This window comes from Poeciliopsis prolifica, unplaced genomic scaffold (genome assembly GCF_027474105.1).
Source record: "Poeciliopsis prolifica strain line A6 unplaced genomic scaffold, Auburn_PproV2 SCAFFOLD060, whole genome shotgun sequence".
In the NCBI taxonomy this organism is placed as follows: domain Eukaryota; kingdom Metazoa; phylum Chordata; class Actinopteri; order Cyprinodontiformes; family Poeciliidae; genus Poeciliopsis; species Poeciliopsis prolifica.
In genome coordinates, this window is record NW_026562435.1 from 1541902 (window position 1) to 1567829 (window position 25928).

Below are 25928 nucleotides of genomic sequence, written 5' to 3' on the forward strand. Positions count from 1 at the left end.
AACCCACATCATAAAAATCTTTTCAATTTTTCCCAAACCAATATAAGCATTCCTGTTACTTGTGACTGATTCATGAAATGTTCCAAACACAGCTGCAGAGGAACATTGTTTGACATTTCTAGTAGAGGAGCTGAGAACATCTACTCGCCAACTTGAAGGCAGATCATTGAGCTACTCTGGCGGCCATTGTCCTTCAGCAGACCTGGGTCAAATAATTAGGTAGTTAGCAGGATACCGAGAAGGTAATTCAGACATGTTTTTCAAGTGTGTTGGATGAGGGACACTTCATCCAACACACAACAGGCTTCAGGTCCTTGAGGAGTGGAGCTGAAGACTCCTACGATATACAGTTAAAAAACAACATGGCTGTTTTTTGTTTGTTTGTTTGTTTTTTACAGTTAAATCTGTCCAAATTTTTCCTATTTTACATCTGATAGTATTAGCAAATTAATTCTGTCAGAAAAAATTAGAGAAATATTATTTTTAGAGAATTTATCAAACTTTCCTTTAGCTCATGAGTTTTCATACATTTTCTCATCATTTGCTAGGAGAACAGTTTAAACTTGTGGGTTTCCTTCCACAATGTGTTTGCAGTGATTTGCTGGAATTCTGGCTCGTTCCTCTTGACAGAACTGCAGTAATCGCTCACACACACCCGTTCAACCACTGATTTTTTCTGTTTTCTTCTTAAGCTATAAGTATTTTCTCAGTATCCTTGGTTACTGTCCATTCGGCAGACCGATTTGTACCAGAACTATAACCTCCAGACTTGAGATGATGTGTCAATGTTTTTACAGTTTCTTCATGACACCTGTTTGCCTTTCACCCTGCGACAAAACATGGGAGTGCCATGATGCAGCCTTACCCCCAATAGGCCGAACAACAGGCCATCCTCTGCATCAACCCTGTTCAGTTTTACATTTTTCCTTTTATTTTACTTTCATTAGACCACAGGACATGTCTCCAACAATTTAGATCTTTGTCCTGGAGTGTATTTGCAAACTATAATAAGTTTTTCTGTTGTTGTGTTTGAAGTAACGGCTTCTTTCTTTGGCCTTTCAGCCCATGTTGGCCCATAAACCAATTCACTCATAATGACACTTTCGTAGCTTCAGCCAATATCTTCGTAAAGTCTTGTTCTTTTTGGAATCTATATCTTGGAATCTATTTTCTTCCTGATTGGTATTGTGCTCATTTTGGTGAGCACCATACCAATATTTCCATCAGATTTGTGAAGTCCACCACTGTCTCCCTGATATCTTGGCTGATTTTTTATTGATTTTCCATAAATTCGCAAATGTAAACAGTAATTTTGAGTCTTTGGCTTGTAATACATTCGCAGGTGACTCCAGAGTCAAGTTGATTGTGTTGTTCAGTGCGTGTTTGTCAGGGTCAAAATTCAACACTCATCAGTTTTGATAACTTTATATCATGCATGCTACCAAAATGGATATTGGAATAGCATTTAAGATGTGCCTTTCATGAACGAAAAAATAAGTTACCTGCAACTCAGGCTTTCATGTTTTAGCCAGATGAAGTGTTTTCCATAACAAAACAGACATATGTGCCAGAGTTGGAATTTTAAAATTTTCTTTATCAACGACAGAGAAAGTTCTGTTCTTAAACAGACCACAAGCCAACAATCAGGAATATTTAAGACAGATATGTAACGTTTCTCTTTTGTTTGTTCCTGTTCAACCAGTGATTTTCCACTCTTTTGTTTCTGATGGGCTTGGAAAAAGAACGAGTCAGTGGTGCCATCTAGTGGCTGTTCTTCTAAAACATGGTCATCTCAAAATATAGTTGTGATTTTCAAAACTTTGCTGGATCTTATGGTGCTTACAGTGGTATGCTTACAGTGGTATGCTCACAACAATCTGAGCATACAACAAATAATAAAATGTAATATTATTATTATTATGTTATGTTTTGCTGTGTGTTCATTTTGAGTTTTCTGTGTCCCGGAGTCTCCGTGTTGTCCTGTCTTCCCCTTGGTTGTTTCCCAGATGTGTCTCATTCCCAGGTGTGTTTGGTTCCCTGATTACCTCTTGTGTGTTTAACCCCAGCTGTGTCCTTTGTTCCTCGTCTCATTTTGGCGTCTGTCAGATGTGTTTTCAGTCTTTTCGGTTTCCCTGCTTGCTATCTGTGTTGAGCCCTGGTTTTCTGCTCAGCAGTGCTGCCTGGGATTTGGACTTTGTATTACATTTGTGCTTGTTTTCTCATCATTAAATCACATCCTGGGTCTACTGCCTGCAGCCTCAACACCTCACACCACAACTTATGACATATTTATAATAGCAATGGTGCAGTATATTCAGTCTAACAATAATAATAGTCATCGTCAGTCTGGCCAAATATAACAAGAGAATCAATATAATTAAAAACCCAAAGTACCACAACTGAAGTGAACATTCAGTGGCAGATCAAGCAGTTGTCTTATTCATCTTGACAGTAAGCCTTGTCATTAGTTATAGAAACAAATGTTGAAATATTATGGATAATTTGACCTATTAAATGTTATTTTGGGGAGAAGTTGTAATATGTCTGCATTCGTATTCATTTTCATTTCGACCTGTTAACTCTAATAAAATATGAACAAATTGAGACCAATGATCAGACTGAGGTCTGAGAGGCTCCCTCTCATTAGCAAGTAGCTTCAAATTCATTAGCAAGTAGTTTGGCAAAACAACGCAACAGCGCCCCCTAAGTTAAATCTCATTTAAAAGTATCATCTAGAACTGTGAAAATCAGTACCTGGCTGTGTTTACATTGTCAGGTGTAACAAAAGCATCTACTGAAGGTGTGCTGTAAATTTACAAGCAGTAATGGATAAAAACCACCATCTTTACACTTGTTACACAAAAACTCCCTTTCTCAAAGTTGTCTCAGTTCTCAAATTAGGTTGGAGAATCAAAATTCACTGTTTGCGAACTTTTGTCCAGGGATTTCTTGCCATGAAAGGCAAATGTATGAAATTTGCTGATGTCAGATTCACACCAAACTTCCAGAACACATTAAATCTGATGCTCAGCAATACTGCATATATCTTTATATTCTTTCTGACATCCTCAAATATCTGTTTTGTGCACTTTATTGTCCATATGATCCTTTACTGAATTTTGGCATATGGACTTGATGTGGCTTTGTAGTTTTGCAACCAGCTAAGTTGACCCTAACAACCGGTCAACTTACCAGTAGTAAGGTGGTCAAATGTACATTTTCTTAATTGATGGAAAGTGACCTCTGTGACCACCATGGTGAGGCAGGGTAGAATATGTAGGCAAGGATGCAACAAACTAAAGTATTGCATTTTCAGAATGTGATTTCACAATAATTATCGGTTTATACTTGTGTAAGTTGTAAAATTATTTGTTTACAGCCCTAAACTCCAGAAAACAACAGCATAAACAGAATGCTGCCAGCCTTGCTATATGTTCACCTTCTCTGAGTCTGACCATATGTGTAGCTTATTTCACACCCTTTGCAAACAGCTGGTAAACTAAGTAAGTGGTGGGTAAGGGGAGCTTGGCTGCGAAGATATCCCCTTTGCTGCTGACTTGCAGGATAGATGCTGACCCACAGACGACTCCTGCCAAACTCCGCCTGTAAGAACATCTTTCCCTGAGTTATTCAAGACCAGGAGCCAGTATATCTCTGTGGCATCTCCTGGACCTGGCCTGCTTGGAGTGAAAACGCAGTGTAAGGCATGCTTCAGTCTTTAAATTGATATAAATATGTACATAAATATATCTGCATTTTGATTTTATAGAAATATCCACAATTTTACAAGCTAAGGTTTTGGTTAAAAGTCTCAGTGATCAATGTGATCTATGTGCTGTTGGATGCTTCCAAGACACTCTTGCATGTTCAAAACTGGTGAGCAAGGCATCAGTGGTAAAACAAAATCTTCACTGATGTTACAGATGTCTGAACGAACAGCTGCTGTGAAAAGGAGCAGAAGAAAATGTCAAGTGAGACCTTGTGTAAATCCATCTGATGGACACACTGTAAATAACCCTGACAATGTGAAGACAAACTCTTCATTTCACAGTGTGTGTGCTGGTGAAGATTTGCTTGCTGACAGCAAAGACAATGGAGTTCTTTATCTAAATCCTCAAACACCAAACTGGTGTCTTGTGGAGAGGTTTTCTGAACTTTCACCAGCAGAAGATGTAAAGATGTCCGGGAAGCAAGTCCACAGGGTTGCCATGGCACCACGTTCCAAACATGCTGAGACCAAAAACAAACATAATGGTTTGGCAGATGCTTTAAAGGAGAAGGAGATAAACTCTGTCCAACACGTAACAAAACAAAACAAGGACTCAGACCAACTGAGGACAGCTAATCTGAAAGAGCTAGATCCTGAGGAATACTCTCCTAGTGAGGATGGAAAAGGGACCAAAAAGAGACTCAGAAAAACCCAGTCGGCAAATAATTCACCTAAAAAATGTAAAGACGATAAAGCTCCACGACTTTTGGCTGCAATGAAAAGACGAAGTGCAGTGGACACTGAAGACCGACCTTTCAAATGCACACACTGCCACTGGGCTTTCAAGAAACTCTGCAACCTCCAGAGCCACTTGCAAACACACTCTGGCCTCAAGCCACATGTGTGTGACATATGTGGCAAGGCTTACTCACATCAGGGCACTCTGCAACAGCACAAGCGTCTGCATACTGGGGAAAGGCCCTATCACTGTCCCTTCTGTGACAAAACATACATCTGGTCCTCAGATTACCGCAAGCACATCCGCACACACACCGGCGAGAAGCCCTACATCTGTGACACATGCGGCAAGGATTTTATCCGCTCCTCCGACCTGAGGAAGCACGAGCGGAACATGCACACCAACAACAAGCCTTTCCCATGCACGCACTGCGGCAAGACCTTCAACAAACCTCTCTCCCTGAAGCGCCATGAGCGCAAGCACCTTGGAGAAAGGCCCTTCTCCTGTCCAGACTGCGGCAAAGCATTCGCTCTAGCCAGCCGTATGGCCGAGCACCAGAAGGTCCACATGGGAGTGCGTCCGTTTGTTTGCTCCGTGTGCTCCAAGTGCTTCACAAAGTCCTCCAATCTAACGGAGCACAAAGCCATTCACAGTGGAGTGCGGCCTCATAAGTGTGGAGAGTGTGGCGTGGCGTTCGCCATGGCCTCCCGTCTGGTTCGCCACCAGTTCATTCACAATAACCAGAAGCCGTATGGCTGCACGGGCTGTGGCAAGAACTTCAGCCACCTCACGCAGCTGAAGCTCCACCAGGAGCAAACCTGTGCCGGCAGGATCTTTGTCTGTGTAGAGTGTGACAAGTCTTTCCAGTGTGCCACAAAGCTTGCACAGCATGTGGCGGAACACACAGAGAAAAAAATGTGACCCCAATAAACAGGGTATGATGTTTAACCAATATATCAGAAATCTTCATTCAGTACAGGAGAGCATTGTTAGATTAAATGTATTTAATAATTTAGAGAAATGTAGAAAACGGTCCTACATGAGGGTAGGTTACACAAAATAATGTCTGACAGACATAATTTGTTTTACCTGCGTTTCCCAAAATCAGATCAGGAAATATAGAAAGCATTTCTCAAAAAATGATTCCATTAATGAATGGGAGAAAAGACCAAGGATTCCTGGCCCTGTAAGAAAATGTAATGAGTGGAAAATTGAAATTTGGCAATGAATTTTAAAATGACTGTGGTGGAATTTTGGCACAGCTTTCTTTTCAAAATTGTTTTTATTGGTGTACTTTGGATCATTGTACAAGTATGCTTGAACTTAAGATCACCTGGTAGCTGGATGTTCTCTTACAGTATTTTTAGTTTGAGAGTCTAATTCCAGGTTCAGTCAAATACAACATGTTGTCCAGGACCTGAAGCAGCAAAGCAGAACTTCATACATTCCAAAAAGTTCCACTTTTGCCTTTTACAGCTCATACAATATTTCATTAAAGTCTTGGGGCTTATGAAAGTGTCTTATGGGAAATGTCAGGCCTGTGTTTTGTTTAGGTCAAGCCTGACTAATGCCACTGATTTTGTTTCTCCAGCGTTCTTGAACTTTTGATTGACCAAAGCCAATTGGTAGAATTGACCTACTTTTTTATAACTTTGATTCTTTATCTTGTTGTCAGACAGATTCTATTTAAGAGATTCTTCAAGTCTGGAAGAAATAAAGATAGAGGAATTGAACAAAAATTTAATCACCATTTAACAAATAAGAACATTACCTTTAAACTGGGCCAGGTGGATTTGGGTTACTCTTCCCCTTAATAATGGAAATCATTTGAAAACTGCTTTTTGTATTTACTGTTGGATTTTTATTTTTTTTATTATTTTTTATGATGATCTGAAACATTCAAGTTGGAAAAAAAAGAGAGTACTTTGAAAAAAGGTAAGGACAAATACTTTTTCACAGTACTGCAAATAATTAGATTGTATTTATAATCACAAATAGATCAAAATTAAAACCTTACACACTCCTCCCCCGGTGGGGGTGGGTTCGCATCAGGGCTGAAATTTTCCACCAACACAGCTCTGATATTGGAGCTGGCAGTGATGTGAAACCGCTTACGGACGTGTTAGGCTGTTATTTATGTGAGAATACACATGTAACTGATAATACGCACAACTTTTTCTCTCTGCATATTGGCTCACAAATAAAGTAGTGTCAGCTGATGAAGACTTGGCTGTGAATAATTTGTTCTGGCTTGAACGTGGCATCATTTCTCTCTCTCTTGTATCTAAACATACACAGAAATCAAATTGTCAGTTTCTTAGACTTTTATGAGCAGCATAACTCGTATAAACAAAACTCAGACATACAGCAGCTGTTTTAAGGTGCGCGATGTTCTTCAAACTCTAGGGTAAAAACAAACATTTTGTTTTGTTAACTGGAAATCTACTCACATTAACTGAGAAGTGAGGGGTGTCCAGTGACTGGACTGTTCCTGCTGGTGCAGCAATGCAACTTACCAAAAACTCCATGTAAGCAACTTTTCTCATAAGCCGACACCTTACATAGTGTTAGCTGTATCTGTTTCTTTTCCACCATTAGCGTATTTATCAGCGCATTCATGATGTTGATCGTCAGCACTGAGACCCTCATCCTGGCTCTGATTGGTTGTTTTCGGTCGGGAGCCCTGAATTTCTTCAGACAAAAATGGGAATTCTCAAAGACAACTGTTAGTCATGTTGTTTGGAATGGGAGTTGGGTTGTCACATGAAGTATTGATAATGTTTTGCAAAATGTAGTCAATGCTAACTTGACGCTCACAAGGCCATTCATTTTACAAGCAGAAATAAAAATATATATTTTTTTCTATTTTGTCTAAATCTAAGTGTTATAATTCAGCCATGCTGTTTCAAATGCAGTGTATTAAAATCATACGGTTCACACGTAATCATCAGGTAACTTGTTGCCTTCTATCATATTGTGTTTTCATTTTACTTAAGCAATCAGAATGTAAAAAAAAAAATCAAAGAGGAATTTGTGATGTTCCTGAAACTACACCTGATACACTATTTATCTACAGAACTTTATTAATTATGTCAGGGAAAATGCATTTGTCCTTAGTGGCCTAATTATAATTCTTTGACACCCCAGAGGCTGCTTGAAATGCAATTCCATAAATCCATTCCATGTTTTGAGTTTCCTATGCTGTGACACATTACAGGCAAACGGTGACATGCCTGCCGTGTGTGTGTGTGGGGGTGTGTGTGTGGTGTGTGTGTGTGTGTGTTGCATTCCCTGACCAATCACACATGGCTTCTGCAGACGAACAGGAAAAAGGAGCCGGCACCTGCCGTGTTGTCACCAGGCCTGTGCAAAGTGAGAGGCCCGTTTGGCATTGTTGTTATTTCTGAGCTCAGACCAATCTGTTATTTATTCACCGTGGATGTATGACAGGAAATGGAACATACAGGCAGAGAATTTGTTCATGTTTTAATGTTTTACTGTCATTGAAAGAGAAACAGAGAATCGTCATGTACCTGATATGTAGAAGGCATTAATATACTTCCAAAACAAAACCTCACTGCTTAACTTAAAACATCTTAAATATATACAGACATGTTTACAAGATGACAAAGTAACAAAACAGGTGATCCTCAAAGTAAATGTAGTTCCACAGACATTTAGTAGGTAACTAAGATAAACCTTCCTCACATGAACATTTCATAAACAGTTTGGCTCTTTAAATGTTTTTTGGGGGTGGGAGGGTATGAGCAGAAGCGCTAAGCATTGATGACCTGGCAGAAGTCTCCCTTTACATAGAAACCCCCCATGTCCATGCATGCACACACACTCACACAAACCACGTTTTATGAGACGACATGAGGAAGCGCTGTGTGTACGTTTTGCAATTATAATGAAAAAAACGACACTGCCTTTATTTACATAAAATCCTTAAGAGAGTCAGAATGGCTGAGGATTACCTCAAGTAGATCAAAAGCTACACTGATGAAAGTGTTTCATTTGTGTGATTTAAAGCAGTGGCTGTTAACCAGATTACAAATAACACAGCGGCTCTGTTAGACTTACCGCTTTCTTCTACATTCAAAGGACTGATAATCAGGCAGAAAACGATGGCTACCCACAACTCCAATGATCAGCTCGTTTGCACAGGTTGTTCGAGTTGGCTTTAACGTTATGTGTCACGTGAAAACTCGCATCTTTGCTGCTGATAAAACTGATTCCAGTTACTTCTAGGCTGTAGTCACTGGGGTTAGAGATGCTGTCCTGTCCTGTCCCCCCCAGTTATTTCCCAACAGTCAGCTTTCAGGAAGCATACCTCGGCTGTCCCAGCTGCAATTTGAGTAGCGAGTATTTCTGTTCCATGCACAGAACATGATGGTGAATCCTCTGTGAGGGTCTGAAACGAAACCCCAAAGAAAGAATCATCTATGCAAGCAAGCAGTATACAGTTCTTCCTGCTGGTGGTATATGTGCACAAAGTCCTCATTTCAATTTAAGTGTAATCAATCATTCTGCAAACATAAAGACATAGAATCAAAACTGACTCTTGATGATTTGTAGAGCAAAATGTGTTCATGCTTTACCTTTTATGGAGTTATGCAGCTTTTACTACCTTGGCTGCAGGCCTGTGAGAAAAATATGAAGGTTTACAAAAAAGCACGTAAATAAGGGTTAAATGACGTTAGCAAGAGCCGAACTTCTGCAGGTTGAAATTTTGGAGCAAGAGAACTGAAAGCTGCATGACATGAGAGGGATTAGACGCTTTGGACCTCCTCTGTCAAAACGCTCCAAACATGACTGAAGATGTGAACAGTGTTTAAGCTGACAGCATACTGGGAGAGGTAAAACCCACTGCTTTACATAACAAACCACAATCACAAACCTCAGTGCATTTCATTGGGATGTCAGGTAATGGGACCTGCAAAGAGCAGTGAAAGCAGGAAGTAGGAGAAAAAAGAACATGGCATGCAGCTTTTTTACCAACACAAATTAACTGAGAAGTGAGGGGTGTCCAGTGACTGGACTGTTCCTGCTGGAAAATGCGGCATCCATTTTTACTTTGCACCTGACTCCCTGCCACATTCTGCTGCAGCTGCAGCTGCAAGCTTTCTATAGGTGTTTTCACACCTGATATTTCAGTAGAATCATTTTAATTTGGGAACAAAATTGTAACATTTGTTGAATTTTCAGCTGCTGCGGTTTGGAAAACCTGTTTCACCACTTGCCTGTGGTGGCGCTGCACCGAGAACCACTGAAGGAGACCACACAAAAACCTCAGAATAAGACAAAGAGCCCAATTTCATCCTTCGAAAAATGTGAGCAAAAATAGAGAGATCTTAGCAGGTACAGAATTTCTCTTTTGTCTTTGGTAAAAGACAAGACATTTCTCCGCTAGCGCTGGATGTTTTGTTTGTTTCGGTTTGTTTTCTTTGCATTTACTTGCATCCACATATTTAGTCAAAATGCACCAGACATTATTTCAACTGAACTGAGAAGGTTTGGTAGACCAAATCAAAGCTATTTTTGCTTTCATACAGAAATATTCACACCTAGCCAAAAATAAAAAAAGTCTTTCTAGGCAAACAAACTAGATTTTGATTAAAGCGGACTACGCTGGCACTTTATACGTGTCCACTTTGTACACCTATAAAGGGAATTTCTTACCTTTTCTCCTTATCACATATATTGTTTTTGTTGATCTATCATAAAATATCCTAATTTTCTAAAACCTCAGAGGAAGACGATGAGCGCAATTTCGCTCATATTATGGAAAATATTAGCAAAAATAGAGTGGCGTGAGATCCTAATTGGATCTTTTGTGATATACCACAAAATGAATTTAAATACATAAAAAATTGTGGTTTTAATTTGATGAGAGTTTCAGCAGGAAACCTTATGTCCTAATACAAACAGCTGGTCAACACAATTACACAGGAAAACATTTTTTTTATTTGTCTCATGACTCACCTGCTCTCCTTGAGAAAGGATTTATCCCAGCTGGGGATGATGGACATGTGGCAGCAGGGAGAGCAGCAGGTGGAGGAGGAGGGTGGTGTCCAGCAGCTGGGAGCTGGTCCTACAGATCAATATATTAATATAAACCTAATTTTAACAAACTGATTAAATCAATTATGTGTTCCATCTGTTGACGTCTCACCGTCTGAGGTGGGATGTCTTTCTCTGTATTTTCCGGGACATTTTTTGGTTTGGATTTGAACCAGCCGCTGAACCACCCAGCCTTGGTGCTCTGTGTGCACAGAACAAAGACTGAATGTCGCCTCTTGTCAGCTGGCAGGAGCTGCATTTCTATTAACTATAGAAATTTGCAATTTGAAATTACACAAATAAATTTGCCAAATGGAAACATCGCAATTTCTTCCCCCCCTCCCCCAAAAAAAAAAGATTTTCATAAAAAGTTTTTTGCACTATGACAAAGTGTTACAGCCATATCAAATTAATAGTATTTTGCGAAATAACAATGGAAACACTTTTTTCCATCACACAACCAATAACTGGATGTTACTACTGGCAAAAACCACAAAGAAGATGACAGGAAGTTGTAGGAGCATGTCAGTTTGCTTTTGTTTTTGTCAGACAATGAACAGCTGTCTCCACCAGAGCTCTCACTGCATCACACTTCATAAAAAGTTCAGTATTGTTCATACATGTTGAATAATTTAACACTCGGCATGATTTTGGTTCGAAACAGGCCAAAATCGGCAACTACAATTTCCCCAAAAAACACTACATGCACTCGCTCCCATGTAGGCAGGGCTTGTTGCTCCAATGCCTGAATAAGACGCTGATGTTTCCTCTGATTGGTTGATAGATCTCGAGCACTAGCTTCATGGTGAATTATGATTAATTCACCATGTTAGTGTTTACATCTGTTACTGTAATGATTTATCACATGAACAATGTGTGATTTTAATAAAGAAATTTATTTAATGAAAACATAGCAATTGCAGCTCATATAGTCCAGAATAAAGACAAACATTTGGGCACTTTAGTAATGGAAACACAGCTGGTGTAGCAGCTCTAAACACCCTACCTGTTTAGGAACCTCCTTGGGCCCCTCAGGCTCCTCCACAGCTCCAGTGACGACCCTCTGGTTTTGATTATGACCGGAGCTAACCTCAAGCATCTGATTATTCATTTCCAACAGAAAACAAAGAGTTGGTTTCTGAAATAAATCAACAATTTCTCCGCTGTCTTGAATAGACAATGACTTCGAAGAATCCTCTCACCGTCCCAGCCCCGGAAGACCAGTCTGCCTCTGGGAATGAAAACAAAGTAGTTGAGCAGAGAGCCGACGGCTCACAGGATGTGAATGTCTGAACAGAGACAGGAATGAATGACGTTTGGCAGGGGATCCTCACCATCAGCTGCCAGAGAAACATTACTCAGAGGACAATGTGGCATGGAACTCCTGACTTCAACACCATCCGTGTAATGATGACCGAAGTTTTGGCCCGCAGGGGCCGAGGGAGCATGAACTGCTATTGTTGGCATGGAGGGAGCATCGGCATGAGGCCTTGACAGAGTAACAGGCAGAGAACAGCAGCGCTGGTTAGAACTGAGCTGCCATGTATGGACCAACCTGAGTGACTTACAGTGCGACTAACAGTTCTGGACCTTTGCTGTGTTTCTGTGTCAGTGTTTGACATAATTTTCTGTGTTTCCTCTCCATGAATGAGGCTGTCCTGATGCTCAGAGCTTTGAAAATAGAGAAACTCAGGCTCTGGATTCTGGTTGTGACAACTTAAATCATCCAGATCAGATTCTGTGCAGAGAAAAAGATAAATGGATTTTTGTACCAAATATGTCAGAAATACATTTCAAACTAGATGTTTTCATATCTGTTATACAAAGACAGACATTTAAATCAGACAAAACCTTTCCGTTTGTAGGTCACTTTGGATTTCCAAGAGAAGTTTGCTTAATGACAGAATAACTAGAGAAATGTATACATATATATATTTTTTCACTTTCTTCAAGTTAGGAAATCTGAATATAGTGAGATTACTGTTTTGTCAAATAATTTGGGAAACTTTAAATCAAGCATTTGCAACCTTTTTAATCCAAAAAGCCATTTATGCTTTGAACCTTGTTAAATAAAATTCATTTGGAGCTGTAAACATTACACAACCATTTGAAAATTATAAGTATTTACTACAGAAAATCTCTTGTAGTTTTTAAGGACACCCTTTTTTTGATGATTTCATGTTTATGAATCTATTGGCAATTACATAATGCATCTCCTGTGGTCTGATATAACTAAAATAATCAGTTTGATTATTAATTTCATTGTTATTTCTGAAATAAAGAGGGGAAACGTTTACCTCAACACTTCCCAAATGTGAAGTATTGGAGTGACCTGCAGAATCCTGCTGTGTGGTTGTTGCAGTTAAAACGACAATTCTACCAAATACTAATGCATTTAATGGTGAATTTATAGAAATTCTGAATTTAGCTCATAGAAATAATTCTGGCTAACACAGAAAACGTTCAGTCTGATTTAGTGCCAGACAGTGTGAACAAGCCTAGTTTTTCAAGTGTTTATATCTGCTCTGTAGTAGGAAACCTCAAAAACTTACCCGGGTCCAGTTGGCTGTTCTCATAGGCCAGGGCCTGGTTCACAGGAGCTGCTTGATTTACATTAGTGCCATCATAAATCCCCTTCTGAGAACAATAAATGTTAGTATCAGACTATTTGCGCATCTTAGAGGTCTAACAGGGAGTAAACCTTTAATACAGCTATCTTAGCAGCTCTTTAAAGATGCACCGTGAAGAATTTCAGCCTGGTAACAAACCCTAAAAATGATACTATACATTATTTAACTTATTAAGTGAAGGTCATATGTTAATGGAGACGTGACTGGTGTTTCAGGCATCTGATCATAACACTGAGTGGTCAGATCGTAAATTTGATCAGATGCTAAATAAAACTCCATTGGTCCATCATTCATCCCAACCTGACATGTGGAGAATCTCAGAGCAAAATTCCTTGGCAAGTCATTCAATATGTGGAGATGACTAATTTAGAAGGCTTATTTGTTATCATGAAGCATGTAGAAACTGTTTGTCTACACCAAATGTCATGTTTAAAGACAGCAGCCCAAGCAAAAACTATACTATTGACTATATAAAAAAGTAAAAAGAACACAAAACATAAAACATGAATCTTTACAGGCAGAAAAGGCAACATCACTATTTAAAGAATAAAGCATTTTTAATGGACATTGTCCATCCATCTATCCATCCATTTTCTTCCACATATCCAGGGTTGGGTTGTGGGGATAGCAGCACTTATGACCTTCCCTCTCCCCGACCACATGTTCCAGCTCTTCCGGGGGTATTCCAGGATGTTCCCAGGCCAGCTGGGAGACATAGTCCCTCCAGCATGTCCTGGGTCTTCCCTGGGACCTCCTCCCAGATATTAATGGACATTAATAAGCCAAAATCATTCTTAGTAACATCAGCAATCCATCTACTACTGATTACAAATTGGACTTAAAACTTGTAATAAATTTTCCTTCCTCACAGTATCTGACTTCTGTGACGTTTAGAGTTAAGGTCTTCCTTCACAGACCTACCCTTGGTCAGCATGGTATAAAATGAACGGACTGGTCACCTGTAAGCATTGGTGTCGTGTCCGAAGGTGTTTGAGCCACTCTGGTTCCTGTTCTGCTGCAGTAAACCCAGTTTCACTGTACTGACCCTCAGAGAACCTCAGTCTGTCTGACAGCTGCAGGGGAAAACACACACACACACACACACACACACACACACACACACACACACACACACACACACACACACACACACACACACACACACACAGCAGATGCAGACTACTATATGCAAGACATTGATAGGATGAGTTAGACATGTAAACCATATTGCATGAAGTGTGCATACCTTGATAAGCTCCTCCATCAGCACATAGTGAGGCTCCTGCTGCCTGAGCACAGCCTGCCCTACCACCTCACAGTAATGGAAGGCCTGGGACGAAAGCCCACAGTCCAACAGCCGACTGGCATACAGAAACTTATACACCTGATCACAGAGCATCAGACATAGCAGAATAACCTGAGGTGACTTGAAATGTATTCTTGTTAAAGTTCTAGTTAAAGTAGGTGTGATCTACCTGAAATGATGGGATTGAAAATGACTTTCCTCCGAGTGTCTGACCGTACTCATATAGCTCAGTACACTGGATGGCAGAATTTGATGCAAAGTTTCCAAAAGGCTGCCTGAAAGAGAGAACAGAAGTGTGTGAATGAAATATAGCAGTTTAAAAAGTAAAAGTCTCTTTACCCTTGAAAACATCAACCATCATCAATTGAAAGGGGAGGTCCTTCAAAGGCCAAAGGACATTCAAGATCTGGTGAGATCATTCAATTTTGCTTCAATGCTCCGGTGCCCCTTACTGAGAATTTGTTTTATTCTCCCTTTTAAAAGGGAAGTATGATGTGAAATTAACTTGTTATAATGTTATTCCCTCATCAAAAACATACCTGGAGTGTTGCCTTGATATTTTTCATTCATTTTTGAGAAATCCTATAATCTCCCATGGCATGAAGTGTGCATATCTTAATATGCACACTTCCACCCAGTTGTGCAAAACAACTGGATGGACCTAGCTCTGCCTTTAAGGCAAGGCTCTTTCTCTGAACTGCAGTTTCCAAGCTTCAGAGCCTCAGGATCTGAGAGCAGCCCTCCTCTGTGACTCCCCGATTCAGCTCCTTCAGACTAGCCAGCAGCAATTAGCAAACAATTGGTGGATCTACTCATCTGTTAAGCTCATTATAGGAGTTACTTCTAGGTGCAACGTTGGTAAAAACATTGTTAAAGGGTTAATAGAGGAGCTATGTTGTGATGATTTTCTGAAGGCAGAGTCTCAGAAAAAGCAGAAGTTTTTAAAGAGACAGAGGCCCAATTTCAAGACACTTTTTCATTTAGTAAAATTTCCTTTAAGTCATATTTGGTCTGGGCAGCTTTTTTATAGCAACTAAAGATAATGGTCATTTGATTTGGTTATGCTGTAAAATCCCACTATGTGCTTGGAAGTTTGAAGCACAGCTCACCTGTGGCTGCTGCCTAGAAGCACGAGTCTGTCTGCCTTCTGTGGAAACAGGCCAAAGGAAGCAGCAGCCGTCAGGTAACACACATGGGCTGCATGCATCAGGCCCCTGGAGGCTGCAAAGAGAACAGCAACCCCACACATCAGTGTGTGTGTTTGTGTAGAACCACCTGTCAGTCAGTGTTTCTATACCGAGCGAGTCCCCCATGGTGAGGATGGCCTTCTGCTGTACGGCGCCACTTCCTGTCTCATTGGAGAGCATCACGGCCAGATGGGGCCGCCAGTCGCCCCACCTTTCATTCCCGCAGCACTGGATAAGAAACACCACCATTAATGCCTTTGCTGGGGCTTCATAAAGTATCCATGAGTGGGACATGTGATCATTTTATTGCAATATTTTACCGCAGATGCAGCTGGAATTCTCCCAGACAGAAGCTGGAAGAGAGTCTGGAGGGGATCATTTGCTACTAGCTGGCTTGTAAACCTGCCAACACAGCATTTTTGTGTCATTTCACATCAAAACCCAGACCAGCAGCAGCACTTGGTGTCAGTTTTCAGAGCCTGAAGCAGGAACTAACCTATTTAAACAGCATCCCTTCTGCCTGACTGTGGAGGGTTTACACAGTTCACTCTGACAGCTCTGACTCTGGCCCTCCTGTCACTCACAGATCTTAATCATGTTGGTCATCTGACGGCCCTCTTCCCTCTCCTCTGGCTACCCAACACATGCTGCTGTGTAATATACTGCTGATTTTAAAAATAGTCTGGAAAAAGTGGACTAGATTGCATTAAATCTGTCATGGTCCTTGGAGGGCCGTGAGTGGCGAACACATGGTTTGTTTCTTGAACAAACTTCCGACTTGATTGTTTCAAATACATATTTCTTGGGGAAAAGAACAGACAAAACAATAACTAAAAATTTCTTGCAATTTAAATGAATCTTACAAGTTCAAAAAATGGTTCAATAAATTAGTGCAAAATATTTGACAAAAAAAGTATCCCCTTCACGGCCTCCCATCCCCGGATGTGTTCTTAATCTCTGAAATTAACTGAAGGTGTCTGAAAGTTCCCAAAGTAACCTCAACAAATCTCAACACAAGAATCAATCAAAGATTTTGGTTCTAAACTGACACAAGTGCATTCTAACTGCCTGAAAAATGAAGAGAAAGTTTGATTCAACATAAATGGCCATATCAAAATGAGTGCATACTTGTAGATTAAAGCATTTTTAAAAAAGGTTTTATTAATAAACTGTGCCTTTTTCTAATTGGATGACACCAGTCTGGCTGCTGGGCAGAAATGATGAGACTTTCTGCGTCCAGTTTTCCTGTGATCTTTAGCTACATTAAAGTCTGGACCAGGACCAAGTCCTGATAAAAATACACAACAGTTACTGTTGTGATAAAGCAGACACATTAAAGCTGAGGCACAGGAAGACTTTTTGAACAAATTATCACTTAAATGTAATCTGATTTCAACAGCTATCCTATTTCAAAGGTCTTGGTATTTCTCACCTGTTCAGTACTGTGGTATATGATCTGCTGCCCATCTTGCTGGCCAGAAAAAGTGCATGCCCCCACAGACCGCTGGACATGGCAGACTCCAGGGCCTCCTGCTGACCACATGGGAAAAGTGAGAGAAACACAAAGAGCCAAGAATAATTACAGTTCTGTTTATAAAACACACTTTAAAGGCTCAGTATCAAATATTTTCCAGGCACATTGTGATGTAAAATGTTGTTGTTATAAAAATGATAGATATATTAAATATAACTGAAAAGAAATTTAGCTTTGTAATTGACTTTGTAATTGGGTCTTTGTCTCTTTAAAAACTCCTGCTGTTTCTGAAACTCCACCTTCAGGAATTCATCACAACATGGCTCCTCTTTTAACCCTTAAACAACAGTTTTACCTGCGTTTCACTGAGAAGTAGCTTGTAAAATGAGCTCAACAGAATGTATTAGCCTTTCATTTCCACAGCTTGATGCTGCAGGAAAATAACACTCCCAATAATCACTTCCCCACCTATTTAGCAGTGGAGCGCAAGCCATCCTGAAATACAACTAACATGTCGAAAAACTGTTCTTCACGAGGCCGCCATGCACAGCGCACACATGCACCACTGCAGCAAAATCAATGCAACTACAAAAAAACTCACATGATGCTATCCAGATGCTGCACTCACTTCAGGATGCCTGATGTTGGACACTGAAGGTGAAACTTATAATTTAATAGCTGTTCGATTCGGTCAATCTACGAATCTCAGGACTTGGGGCCTTCACAGACACTGAGATAGCCACTGAATCATGACAGATAAAGAAACCCCAGAAAAGTATAGCACCTGTACTTGACACAGTAGAACACTGTGCAGACACACGATTCAGAACATACATCAAAATAGTTCAGAGATCTCATTTCCTTTCCAGGTATTTTTCAAAACTTCACCATGCATGGCGACTCATGATAAACAAGGGCTTTGTGGCACAAAGAAGCTACGTTTCAACCTGATTTTAGGAAAAATGTAAGACGTTTGCTCCAAATATCATTAATGACACCAATGAAGCAGATGCAACCCTTGCTTCCTCGATAATTGAAAATAACTTTGATTTGCACAGCAGGCAGCCCACATTTATTTACCATTAAAAATGAAAGACAAGATCACGAAAATGATAACCACTCTGTTCTCTTCAAGTCAAACATGATAATAAATATAAAAGTAAAAACTTAGACGTCAGACTACAGCTGGCAAGAAAAGGTCTGAACCTTCTTCCTTCCAGCCAGCAGCAGCTGAGTGTAGCTCTGCAGCGCCCTCTCTGGTCTCTCTGTGCCAGAGCTGCTGGGATCTCCTGTGAGCAGGTCGTCTCCGCCAGCAGGCGGCGCTTCGGCGGCTGGCTGCTCGTCGAAGTCGATGAGTGTGGGAACATCTGGCTTCCAGCTTCCATCTGAATGGGAATCCTGCATCAGAAGCTCAGCGATATCTGAGCCAACTATTTGCTGGAAATATCAGAATATATATTCACATGTGAGGTGGTGTGGAAATTGTAATCTCAGCTTTGACTGTTTTATGAAGCGCACACTTACTCCATTCTGTCTGCAGAGAAGTATCAGAAGGTTCCACAAGAGGGAAGCAGAGCTCCTATCTGGCAGCTGGCCGTCTCTCATGCAGGCTCCTGCCTTTTGATGAGCAAAGTCTATTGCATCCACTTTATGCAAATCTTCCCTAGTAAAACATGCAGAGACATTTTCAAAGCAAATCATTTTTCAGATTCATTTTTAATACCATGTTCTGCAGTAGGCAGCATCTTGCGTGCAAGTAACAAAGCAGTACCGAGTCAAAGGCCCTGGGAAGTTTCTCATCTCCTGCTGTTCCTGGGTCTCACTCAGTATGAGCTGTGCAGATGGAGAGATGATGTTTCTTCAGTATCCCACGTTAGAAATCCAAACTAAAATAACCTGCATTTCAACACTGATTCATTCTGAACTTACTTCCAAACTGTGGATTTCCAGCGGACTGGATTTCTCCTGCACTGACGGCGCTGGAGTGACCCGTATGAGCTGGCCCGCGGGCCCGAAGCTCACCACCGCGTGAGGGACTGAATACTTCAGAGGAACTGAGGTCTGACGCGCTGATGAGTACTCTAAGCAGGTAGGAAGCAGAACATGGAACTCAAGACTCAAAATTTAAATACATAGAAAAATGAAGTACAAATAAGATTTAAAATGCAACCAAAGGGCGTAGGCTACTTGAATCGGTGTGACGTGATGGATTGAAGGGGTGTGATGATGCGAGCACTCACCTCTGTCAGAGCTGAGGACAGGCTGCATGTCTGAATCATAGACATCAGCTCCGTTCATGTACTGACTCAGCTCATAGCTGCTGGAAGACAGGCCCGAGGTTTTGGAACTCTCTAGAGTCCCGGGGTGATAAGAGGAAATCTCCTCATTGTCTCTGGAAGGGTTAGCTTCATAATCACTGAAGTAACGCTGGGAGATGTCCCTCCTCTGGTCATATCTGAAAAAAGGAAAATCTGACTTTAATCCATTATCATTATTCTAGTATAAAATGATAATGGCACAGCTTTTCTCATCTGGACCACAAGAAACCCTAATGTGGTATCTGAAAACATGTCCCAACCAGCACACTGCCTCGGATGTGGCTTCTTGTTGTGCATCACCATGATGACACCATAAATGACCAACATTACTTGGTCACTAAAAAAGCATAGTGGATGGTTGGTAGCGGATTGGTTCAAAGGAATTTTCGGTTCTGTTCCGTTTCTATATTTCAGGTAATTAAATTCTCTACAGCTGATGACAGGTTTGCATGGTGTTCAGTTGAGCTCAGGATCTGTGTCACATCGAAGTGTGAAGAATTTGGAAATGATTTATTGCAGCCCCAAAGAACTGAACAGAGCCATTGTACAAGATGAAACCCTGTTGATGCAGTTAAATGAAACATTTGTTCTGTGGCTCACCTGTGCTCCTCTGAATTGAGGCTCATTCCATGTCCCTGGACCTTGGTCCTGTCAGGGTACTGATTGGTTTGCCAGGATTCTTGGGGACCCCACTGTACACCATCTAAAGAAGTAGAACAACATGTCATTTTATAAGTCATTGTTCACGATTCAGCAATAATAAAGAGACGGGGCAAAAATGTAGTTGTAAAAACTGCTGCCAACCACAAAGAACGTCAAAGATGTTTACCAAAAACATCCTTATGATTCCCATGACTTTTAGAAAAATAATCTGTGGACCAATATAAAAAAGTGCAACTTTCTGAAACCTGTGTCTGAAGAGTGAATAACATGGCACTTTAGAAAAGGATCTCATCTCTCCTCAAACATGGTGGGAGTATTGTGATGGTGCTAAGTGATGAAACCATGACTGTTTCTCTCTAGCAGAAAGTTCTGAAGGAGAATGTCCAACCATGGATTTGCCATCTTTAGCTCATGTGGGTTATGCAGCAGAATAGTGATTCAAAAACCACCAGCATATCCACATCTAAATGGCTCAAACAACAAAATGAAGGCTTTGAAATGGCATAGTCAAAGTTTGTATTTTTATGTAATTGTAGCCTACTTTAAACTCATCTAACATGACTCGATTAAAACAATTCTGGAAATAAAAGTGTTTCAAAAAGTGACATAAAAGACCCAGCACCAGTCGGGTTCATTCTGGGACATTACCACTTCATAGACAGTGGAGTAAGGTAATGTGAAACCACATTGTGTCCATGTTATATTTGCCTAATATTAAATTTAGCTTGATGATCTGAAACACTTGAAATGCTGCTGCTGCTGCAAAAAAAAAAAAAAGGCAGAACAGCATAAATCCAAAAGGCAGGAAACACTTGATCAAGTACATGGTGTTATTGTCAATGAAGAAGCAGGTCAGGTTTGGTGTCTGTCATGAAAAACACTGCTTGGCCCTCCCTACTTTAAATATCTTGAGTTGCTTTGCGTTAAGATACCTTGATGTGCATGGTGGCCTCTGTAGTAGTCATAATAGCCATAGCTGTCTCTGTAATCCCAGTGGTGTTGAGAGGAGTAGTCATAGCCATGCCTACAAAAAAAAAAAAACGTAATAATCTTAGATCTTACAGCACCACACAATGCTGCTATTGGCATAAAGAAAAAACAGTCATTTGCTTAGCACCCTCCACCTTCTACTGTTGCTCAATATCAAGAAACAAAGAGTTCACTGCAATAACCAAAACGTTCAGTATATTTTCAATGTTTGCTTGCAGTAACTTATACGGAGAACTGACCTGGACTGAGGTCTGTGATGCTCCTGCCACCCATATCCATATGCATATTCCTGGGAGTAGTATGGAGGAGGCTGAAGTCTGGCAGGTGGGCTGGTGAAGTGGCTCATGTAGCGAGCATCGGGACGACCCCGGTGTTGGTCCAGCACAGGGTAGTTCAGATCCCACTCCTGCTGAGCAGACCTGGAGTAATCCTCCTTGTCTTTCTTTCTGTGGGAGCGGCGGCCAGAATCAGGCACTTGGTGGCCCCTCTGGTCCATCTCTAGACTCTAACGCCTTGTAAGTAGAACAAAGTGAGTTTTAGAAAGTTGGACTTATTTTAAAATATACTATTCACAAAAAAGAATTGGGGTGAAGTGTTGCTGCAGTACTCACAGCTCAGACATGTCAGAGGAAGGCAAAGTACACCCACAGCTGCCACATCATTCAGCAGAAACACACATGAGCTGATAACTGGTCAGTCTGATAACGAGAGGAGAAAGTTCACACACTGTGACCCTAAACAGGAATTTGCGTGTGCAATTCAGCAGTGGCAGAAACAGTCCGAATGAGAACGAAACAGGATCAAAACTCAAGGAAAAAGTTTTCATTTTGAAAAATATTATTTTGTTGTAAAGATCAGAAATTATGAGAGCAGGGTGTGGCAGACCAAAGGTGGTTGCCCTAACGATGAAAATCCCTTCATCCTTTGCGTCCAATGGGTGTTCTCTGGGAGTTTTAGGTAAACAGTGGAACACGCCCTGACTGCTGTTCCTGCTGAGATCCATCCTCTGGTTGATTATAGAAAAAACACTCACATTCTCCATGATGTGCACAAACCGGGTCCTCGACAGTGGCTTCATGTTGTTGGGTTGGGGGAAAAGGGGCAACTTGCAAACTCTGACTGTTGCCACGTTGTCGGTAGGAAGGTTGTGTTGGGGACAGTCAAAGAGGGCTGGTCTCAGGTCAGCCAGAGGAAAAGTTTCATGGAATGGGAGGAACGGAAACTGACTTCAAAACAGATCAGACCTGCGCGGCTTTGAGACCATTCAACTTTTTCTCCACTAGAGGGCGGAAGTGTATAAATTAAAGCGAACAGCTGGAACATTTCAGTATGTTTATTCCATATGACTAGATCCTGTTGCTAAACTTTGCAGGAGAGAGATGTGATTGTTAGGCTCCCTCAAGGGACAGTGAGAAATATTGATTTGAACAAACGACCTGTTCTTCTTCTCGCCTAATCCCAGGAGATGAGCTTTTTGCACATTTATAGAAGAAAAGAAGTGTGGAGTATTTCAGCCAACAGGAACTGAAACAAACTAACTCAAAAGCTGGTTGATGTTTATGCTGCATTTTGAACCAAACCGTGTTCAATTTCTACATGTAGACACCAGACTTAGAGATTAAATGGGACAAAATAAATAAATCATTATTTAACCATGAAATAAATAAATGTTTAATTCAATCTTAACTTAATAGGCAATTAATGTGTTAGAAATGTCATTACATGACAAAAATGCAAACTTATAACATATGGATATTATATTAGTTTGCATTATAAGTTTACATTGACACTGAGGGGCGGGGCTGTGGCCGAGGCTTACGCTGAGTTAGACTTCACAAAGTCCAGGAGCTCAACTTTGATGGACATATATATAAACATTAAAAAAAATATTCTACAGTAACTTTTCATTTTAGGGATTTATTGACATATAAATTAATTGTGTATCATGTAAATAGTTAAACTTTTAACTAAACTTTGAATTATTTCTCAGTACATGTAATTAATTTAATTATGTATTTATTAATTTTTTAACCCTCCTCATATGTAACTGTTAGGAAATACAAGCAAAGGTGTTTATATATTTTGCCCTTTTGATCAATGCAGAAACATGCTCACTAAATACTAAATGTAAAGCAAATATTGCAGTGTGTGTAGAATTGATAGTGGCAGTCAGAATAAATGAATCCATATTCAATAATATAATGCAAATGGATGCTTTTAGCTGCCATTACATTTTAAGTTGAGGTTAGTGATTATCCAAAACATCTGACTTCTGCGGATCTTATCTGTGAGAAAAGTGAATGTAAAAGTATGACAATCATAGGTCTAAAGGCCACGAGGTCCCTACGATCACATGTTGTTGTCTTGCTCCCATGGGGGGGCGCTGTTTCCACACAGGTCCCGTGTTGAGCGGGTTGAAACTTGGCCGTGTGTTTTGCATGTTGCCGGACCAACAGCCAATGGGAGGCCTCCATGCAAATGAGCTGTGGGCTCACAGGCTGTCTCACTACGGGGAACACTCAGTTCACCCGTCAAACAGCGAGCAACGCACCGCTGCCAGCCGCAGCTCTCCATCCACTCTGGACTGTGTCGGACACCGAACCGCCTGGATGTGCAATATGACTTTTGAAGAAACCGGAGGAGAAAACTCTGTGGAAAGGTCAGCTCCTTTTACTACACGTCGAACATTTCTGCATTTCGTGATCTTTGAGTTTCTAAATTGCTTATTTTAGGTCGAAGTTTCTCACTTTTAAACATTGTGACGTTGCACCAACTGTTTTGCGACGGCTTCAGTTTGGCTAGTTAGCATTAGCTTCAAAGTGGCTTTGGAAGCACAGCTGGAACAGCCTGGTTCTGTTCGCGTGTCTCTTCGGGCATAAGCAGTTCCACCCTGCATGCAGCGTCACGTCACGGACTGACATCAGCCACGCATTAAAATCAACAATCAAACTTAAGCAACCACTAAGAAGTTAACCGTGCGCCTGCTGGCAGCATTGAACCCAGTTTCCCCTTTCCCCTCCAGGATGGATTCGGTGGCCCAAGCCCTGGAGGAGGTCCTGAGCTCCGCCTTGCCTCAGGGCTGCATCACTGTCGGGGTCTACGAGGCTGCAAAGTCCCTTAATGTGTAAGTTTATCACATCCTGATGTGTGAGTGTGTGCGCGCTCACTTTTAAAGATCCATGGTGGAAGGTGATCACTCACTCCTTCGTTTATTTATTTTTTGTGGTTTTCCTGCAGGGATCCAGACAACGTGGTGCTCTGCCTGCTGGCTTCGGATGATGAAGAGGACGTGGCTCTGCAGATCCACTTCACCTTGATCCAGGCGTTCTGCTGCGAGAATGACATCAACATACTGCGAGTGGGCAACATGAGGCGTCTGGCCGAGATCCTGGGGGGCGTGAAGCCCGGAGGGGAACCCATGGATGTGCACTGCGTGTTGGTTACGGTAAGCATCATTCCTCACCCCAAACTGTGAGCAAGTCTGTTGAATTGTGTGTTCAAAAAACAAACCTCAGCATGCATCTAACTGGTTTGCTCCTACTTGCAGACCCCACAGTCGGCCCTGTGGAAGGACCCGGCACTGAGCAAGGTGAACCGATTCTGCAGGGACTGCCGCTGCCTGGATCAGTGGGTGCCGGTCATCAACCTGCCGGACCGATGAAACCGCTCGGAATATCGTCAAGAATCGTTCGCGTCCGGAGACGAAAAAAATATCCAAAAAACACCCGCCTGCATTAATTGGAAAGCCTTCCTCTTCCTCCTCCTCCTTCTGCTGCTGCCACCCCCCCTCACACACCACCCAGTGGAGGAAGTCAACAGGGGGGCAAAAATTGTAAAGAGCAACGGGAAACGGGAATGTTTCATCAGGGTGAACTCCAGGATCAAGGAAGAGTGACTCAGCAGTCCTCTCTCTCTCTCTGTGTCGAGAAAGGAGCCGTGTTTTTACGAGGAAGCGGCAGCATCATGTGAGCAGAGTGAGCGCACGGCATGGGGAGCACATGTCTGAAGGGAGCGGGGTGGGGGGAGCTGGAAACACTCCAGGAACCGGACCACGCCGAGAGACGGCACCGTTCCTGTGACAGTTCGACCAAACAGAAACTGTTTCTTCAGCTTTTATTTAACGCTATTTAAAGTATTGTCACTTTGTTAACTTAAAACCAAAAAAAGAAAGAAAAAGGGAAACTTTTCTCCTCCTGTTGTTATCTTAAGGACGGCGTGTTCAGAGTTGTCCGTGTTTTCTTTTTTTTTTCTTCTTTTTTTTAAATGTTGTTAATTTAATGATTTTTAATTTATTGTGCATAGTTTGGCTGCAGTCTGCCATGTGAAACTGAATGAAATAAACAGAGAAGATTCTCAGGGTTGTTCTGCCTCACTGATTTCCAGTAATAGGCGGTGCTGGGAGGAAGCAGGGCATGTTTTTATGACGCCTTGTTTTGAGGTCGTTGCATCAGAGCGCTTGGCGCTTTAACAGCCAGGTATCTGACGATCCCTGCAGCATGCAGACTAATGCACACTGTGTAAATATCCATTTAAATGAGAATGTTACTAAGGAGACGCTGCTCTGTAGTACACAAACCAGAACTGTAGGATAGAAGCTAAAGGATGCATGGTTTTATTTGTTTGCATATTAACAGTAAAGGTCATCAGTCTGTACCAGGGGTCTGCAGCCTGTGGCTCCTTGGATATTTGGCTAAAACTGATAAAGAATGAACCAAAGTTTGTGAATATAGATGTAATAAAGTGTTGGAGTAAAGCAGTTATTCCCCTTGTTGCATTTCTACAACAGAATGTCTGAACAGAATCTGATGTTTTCAGATCTTTTTTTTTCCTTCTCATTATATTGGAAACT

General features: G+C 41.2%; 3 protein-coding genes across 5 annotated transcripts; 2 read left to right on the plus strand and 1 right to left on the minus strand.

Annotated features, from left to right (window-relative positions):
• The first annotated feature begins 3605 nt into the window (after window positions 1–3605).
• znf648 (zinc finger protein 648) lies at window positions 3606–6671 on the plus strand. The gene is made up of 2 exons (XM_055060540.1): window positions 3606–3699; window positions 3924–6671. Exon 2 carries the CDS (start codon window positions 3924–3926, stop codon window positions 5367–5369), a length of 1446 nt encoding a protein of 481 aa, XP_054916515.1. The 5' UTR covers window positions 3606–3699; the 3' UTR covers window positions 5370–6671.
• A 1257-nt stretch (window positions 6672–7928) lies between these two features.
• On the minus strand, window positions 7929–22215 carry sec16b (SEC16 homolog B, endoplasmic reticulum export factor). Of its 3 annotated transcripts, none has more exons than XM_055060460.1 (26): window positions 22113–22215; window positions 21691–21777; window positions 21319–21591; window positions 21022–21113; window positions 20027–20129; window positions 19349–19563; window positions 19038–19189; window positions 18880–18941; window positions 18633–18771; window positions 18315–18545; window positions 17067–17164; window positions 15955–16036; window positions 15745–15862; window positions 15557–15668; window positions 14617–14722; window positions 14388–14525; window positions 14101–14214; window positions 13064–13148; window positions 12102–12249; window positions 11846–12000; window positions 11714–11742; window positions 11518–11610; window positions 10624–10713; window positions 10434–10542; window positions 9050–9091; window positions 7929–8862 (listed from the first exon to the last, which is right to left on the minus strand). In XM_055060460.1, exons 3-25 carry the CDS (start codon window positions 21573–21575, stop codon window positions 9075–9077), a joined length of 2745 nt encoding a protein of 914 aa, XP_054916435.1. In that variant the 5' UTR covers window positions 21576–21591; window positions 21691–21777; window positions 22113–22215; the 3' UTR covers window positions 7929–8862; window positions 9050–9074. The 3 variants fall into 3 exon arrangements, 2 of the variants coding, with proteins under 2 accessions (XP_054916435.1, XP_054916434.1); XM_055060459.1 differs by having other exon boundaries at window positions 17067–17167; XR_008608227.1 differs by lacking the exons at window positions 7929–8862; window positions 9050–9091; window positions 10434–10542; window positions 10624–10713 and having other exon boundaries at window positions 11532–11610; window positions 12080–12249; window positions 17067–17167.
• On the plus strand, window positions 22123–25839 carry gadd45ab (growth arrest and DNA-damage-inducible, alpha, b). Its single transcript, XM_055060481.1, has 5 exons — window positions 22123–22259; window positions 23403–23738; window positions 24102–24203; window positions 24317–24524; window positions 24627–25839. The coding sequence occupies exons 1-5, from the start codon at window positions 22123–22125 to the stop codon at window positions 24738–24740; spliced, it is 897 nt and encodes a 298-aa protein (XP_054916456.1). The 3' UTR covers window positions 24741–25839.
• Window positions 25840–25928: the final 89 nt, after the last annotated feature.

What these genes read in the sequence shown, in the direction of transcription:
- sec16b (XM_055060459.1), bottom strand. Translation starts at nt 21,575, where the DNA reads ATGGACCAGAGGGGCCACCAAGTGCCTGATTCTGGCCGCCGCTCCCAC. An exon ending in CACCATGGGGGACTCGCTCG is followed by an intron (nt 15,669 to 15,744) that starts GTATAGAAACAC and finishes TTCTCTTTGCAG; the next exon opens with CCTCCAGGGGCCTGATGCAT. An exon ending in AAGACATCCCACCTCAGACG is followed by an intron (nt 10,543 to 10,623) that starts GTGAGACGTCAA and finishes ATTGATCTGTAG; the next exon opens with GACCAGCTCCCAGCTGCTGG.
- gadd45ab (XM_055060481.1), top strand. Translation starts at nt 22,123, where the DNA reads ATGTGCACAAACCGGGTCCTCGACAGTGGCTTCATGTTGTTGGGTTGG. An exon ending in TCAAAGAGGGCTGGTCTCAG is followed by an intron (nt 22,260 to 23,402) that starts GTCAGCCAGAGG and finishes TGACAATCATAG; the next exon opens with GTCTAAAGGCCACGAGGTCC. An exon ending in GCTGCAAAGTCCCTTAATGT is followed by an intron (nt 24,204 to 24,316) that starts GTAAGTTTATCA and finishes GTTTTCCTGCAG; the next exon opens with GGATCCAGACAACGTGGTGC.
- znf648 (XM_055060540.1), top strand. Translation starts at nt 3,924, where the DNA reads ATGTCTGAACGAACAGCTGCTGTGAAAAGGAGCAGAAGAAAATGTCAA.